Here is a 4,426-nt window from a genome sequence, read left to right as displayed (position 1 = left end):
GTGAGGTGGCGCTGGCATGCACAAACCATGATGCTGAGGCTACTGTACAGTAGCATGAGAAAAAAGTGTGGCATCAGGACTGTGCAGTAATGCTAGTACTTAAGCAGGTACTAAACGACTACGTAGTAACAAATACACAATCCGATACACATGTAGACACACCCTGGGTAAATTATCTAACCTTCCTCCATACATGGAAGATAGCTACCATAGGCCATCTCAAATCAAGCTGTTCTTTGAATTAGTAGCATGCAAAAGCCTCCTAGCAGGAGTCAGATGCTGCCTCAGGACTCCTTGGTGTGGGTGAACTCAGGTTTAGGTCCTACAGATTCATCTACTAACCTCAAAGCATTCTGCAGCAAAGGTGAGTCAAGAAGCATTAGCCCAGTTTTACACATGGAGATGTCATGACTCCAGTGGTTGAGATGACCTGCCATAGGTCACCCAAACGGCCTGGGGCAGAGCAGAGAATAGAACTAGTGCTCTCAGAAGTGGCCGTCCTGCCAGAGCTGACCTGCGTTTGGAATAAAAGCAAGAATGTCCTGGTGCCTTTGGAACATTTAACTGAGCACAATCTCAAAGGACTGTGTGGTTCTAGTCATAAAACACTGCATCCATGACCATTCGTCGAATGATGGCAGCTGAGCCAATACCAAGCTCTACAGACACCTCAATCTCCCTTTCTTAAAAGATACTGAAACAGCTACGTCCTCCCATCAGCAAAACTACTTGACCAGCCTGCCATCCCTTCACAGTCAATTAAAAGTTTGCTAAGGTTCAGACGGGCTCATTGTGGGCTACAGCAATTGTCCCAGATCCCTGTCACAACATGGGCATGCTGAGCCTGTATTATACCACCACCACAGAAGTTATTTGCTGGAAGTTATTCATTTACAACCTCATAAATTAGTGAGCCTGTAAAAACAGATGCCTTCAGGAAGGAGATGTTGAAGCCCTTCCCTGCCACAGAAGCTATGTTAATTACAATCATAGGCAGGGGTAACAAGCTAATTCCTAGCTCCACATTTTCACCTATAACATCTTACCAAGGCCAAGGGATCTCATAAATATTTGCCAGAAATCTAGGTGTCTAAATCCCCAGCGGCATGGAAAGTTAATTAGGTTTATTGCATCCAGTATCCCTATGAATTTTTCTAATAAAAGAACAGATGGAAGGATTGCTCCTCCCTGAGACCAAGTCTAGTAACAGGAACAAAGTAAATGTTTCAATACGAGTGGTGGTGCTGGAGGCTCTGATGAAGAAAGTTTATTTTTCTTCTCGGAACAACCAGAGGAGGCAGCTCCTTTATTGCTGGCCACACTGTTTCAGTTCAGTTCTGCCAATGTCGCAGGTCTCTTCTCAAAGCCCTGGCAAAGAGTCAGGCAGCAATGCTGTCTGTTCCAAAAGGCTGCCAATCAAACTTACTGGAAACACGTCCTCACTCGGGATGCTAGAATGAGAAGGTTAGGAAGAGGAGTCTGGGGCAACTAGGACTTAAACTCCCGATCCGGTTTCATGCTGAAGGGCTCCAGCCTTTCATTCTCAGGCAGCATGCTGTTCAGCCTCTCCATGAGTGGGACTGTCTGGTCAATGCCCATCTGTATGCGGCGGAGGATGGCAGACATCTCATTGACCTTCTGAATCTGCTCTGCATACTTGGCATACCTTTTCTGGCGTTCCTGCATGAAGCCGTACAGCGTTTCCACAGAAGCATCCATCTGTTTAACACACAAAAAAGAGCCACATTAGGCTAAACATTGCCAGGTGCCCCTGGGCCAGGCATAGAGTTTTAAAATGGTTGTTAATAGTATGAAGTCATTTTTTTGTGCAGCAGCAATTAAAAGGAGCTTCTTTGGTGATTATAATCATACCCATATAGCTACCCAACGTGGTGGTTGTGTGATCACTTATTACCTGAACACTGTTTTGTGTCCTGATTGCTGATTTTATCTACAAAATATTATAAACACAGCCTGTCTTCCCTTGCATCACATGATGAAATTTCTAAACTCTAAATCAGTCCCTTATCAAAACCCAGGTGCAATTACCACTTTCATTTAAAAGCATGTGTTGAGAGTATGGTTTTTGGGTACACCTTATACATACTGTGAGTGTAATTATGCTGAGCCACTCCACTGTGTAATTACAATGTGGTTGCACTATTTTGATACCTACAACTACCATTAAGTGGAAGCTTCACATGTTGATGGATATCTGTGGTGAGTTACTGCTGTCAGTAATGTACCAGAATTCTAAAAATGAAGGTATTAAGACCCCTCCCCCCCTTCAATGGTATATTAAAAGTAGATTGATTTTGTTGTTGCTCTTATGGCAATGCAAGCGCACTAGCAATTAATCACAACACAACCATAGTCTAATCAAAGTGCAACTGTAATCAAAATTACTATTATTCTGTACAAAGGGCAATTTCTGTAATTCAAAATGCATCATCTCTTTCCAACCGTCTAGTCAACAACATTTTTGTATTTGAAGCCTCTTAAAAATTCCACCTGTTGGCCATTTATAATGGATGCATGGCAGGTTGTCATATTTTTTAATAATTTAATGTACTGAAAGATCTAGTGAATAAATCTCTCATTCACAGCCACTGTATTCCAGTTATATCCAAACCCCCAGAAATGCCAGATCCCAAGCTCTATGATCACATGCTCTGCTGGCTGTTCAAACTCTGGTATTTCTGAGTGCTTGGGCAAAAGACTTGCTCCCAGCACATAGCACTGGTAAGTGGGAACTCACAATCATGAACTGGAGGACAGATCTGTGGACATATTTTATCCTGACTTCAGGGAACACAGTTGTAACTAAAGAAATGTTAGTGTTAGCAACTAGCTAAGGATAAGAAAAAGCCAGTGTGATGGCTTTGCTTTGCTTTAGCCCATTGGTCTTCTGCTTTAAACACCAGTATTTCATTTCAAGGTCCCATGGTGAGACAAATAGGCAGTGTACCTGTAAAGAGTTTCTATTATCTAGTCACATGACTGCATACAGTGGGAAGTAAAGGCATTTTTGATGAGGAGACAATCTCTCTCTCATCCCCCTCCCCCCAACTGGCACCAAATACCGCTGGCTGGTATGGACAGATTTAACCAAGGTAACTTGTTTGAATTAAATGGGTGCATTCCCATGAGCGCACACGTGCATTCCTTATGGGACAAACAGGAGCTGCACATATTTTTGCTGCTGCTATTTGTCCTCAGGCATGCCCCTGCATGTGCACTCTGGCTGTGATCCGATTGCTCAGTGCCTGACAAGCAGCTGGCCAGACTCCCTTTCTGGCACTGTATGCTGCTGCCACATGCACCACACTGCTTTTTTTAGTGGCCATTTTTTTTTTTTCCTTCAGGATCTCCTGGTGTCACAAGAAAACAAACCCCTACTGCACTGCAAATTAGCCTGCGTGCCATCTGTGGTACTGCAAACCACATGTACAACTGATATCCCATGCCAGCATCCCCTAGCATGAAGTGAGTAGGAAGAGTTCTTTGGCTGTTCTTGAGTCTGGGTTGTGCATCTGGGGGGTGATGACCGAAGACAAAGGTTTGCTAAAATGAGCACTGAACTCAGCTGATTTTGTCCAAGCATGGCAAAGCTTAAAAAAAATAGAAGGAGTTGTGTTTGTATGCACACATGCACTCCTTTTCAAACACTCGGGAAGAAATCAAGGGGAGAAAAAAAAACTGGCAGGAAAGAAAATATTTTACTAAGAAATCCAAGTTACAAATAGCACTAAAACAACATGTGTCTGCTTTATTGCCCTGGGGACTGAAAAGCAGTTTTTATATCACCTCCACCAGTGCTGGATACAGGATCCATTAACCTTTCATTCTCTTAGCCTGCTTCCTATTGCTCTCAGGTTGAAATCCTTGCTTTTGCCTCTGTTTGTCCCTGTGGATTCCTCTCTCGGCCCTTTCACACACAGAACCAAATGCAAACCAGCAGAGCAGGAAACACCAAGTAGTGTGGAAACAGTTTAAGCCTGTGCAGGGGTTTCCATTAAAGCACTAGCTTAATAATTTAGTACTTTGGTGCTAGCTCTGTAAATTGCAGTGTGTAAAAAAATCCAGACCACCACATCGCTTGCATGGGATGGAATTAAATTCAATCCAGGGCCTAGAAATGTCCCAACTAATGAGAGACAGTAGCCAGTAGGTTTCCTTTCCGATGTCCTTTTTTAAGTACGTAGGGAGAAGAAAGAAGGCCCCAGGAAATGTGGGGCCCTTGCAGGACAAGACGGGGAATCTGGTGGTCACGCCAGACGACAAAGCCAACATATTTAATAACTTCTTTGCCTCTGTCTTCCTCAGTAAGGACCAGAACTGCCACCTCCCTGCTGGGCCCCCTTCACGCCCCGGGGCGGGCTCACCTGGGCCTAGAGTGAGTGAGGATTTAGTTAGGGAGCTTCTG

The 4,426-nt window shown here is 44.0% G+C and overlaps 1 protein-coding gene across 1 annotated transcript in view; it reads right to left on the bottom strand.

Moving 5' to 3' along the window:
- Window positions 1–1,109: 1,109 nt before the first annotated feature.
- BORCS5 (BLOC-1 related complex subunit 5) overlaps window positions 1,110–4,426 on the bottom strand; it is a 147,091-nt gene continuing 143,774 nt past the window's right edge. Inside the window, exon 4 of the mRNA XM_019515968.1 lies at window positions 1,110–1,719. Coding sequence (XP_019371513.1) covers window positions 1,489–1,719 — 231 coding nt within the window. The 3' untranslated portion in view covers window positions 1,110–1,488. The remainder of the gene's footprint in view (window positions 1,720–4,426) is intronic.

The sequence above is a fragment of the Gavialis gangeticus genome, unplaced genomic scaffold (assembly GCF_001723915.1).
Source record: "Gavialis gangeticus isolate Ggan-Ray unplaced genomic scaffold, GavGan_comp1, whole genome shotgun sequence".
Lineage (NCBI taxonomy): Eukaryota > Metazoa > Chordata > Crocodylia > Gavialidae > Gavialis > Gavialis gangeticus.
This window is presented reverse-complemented; position numbering and strand designations above follow the sequence as displayed.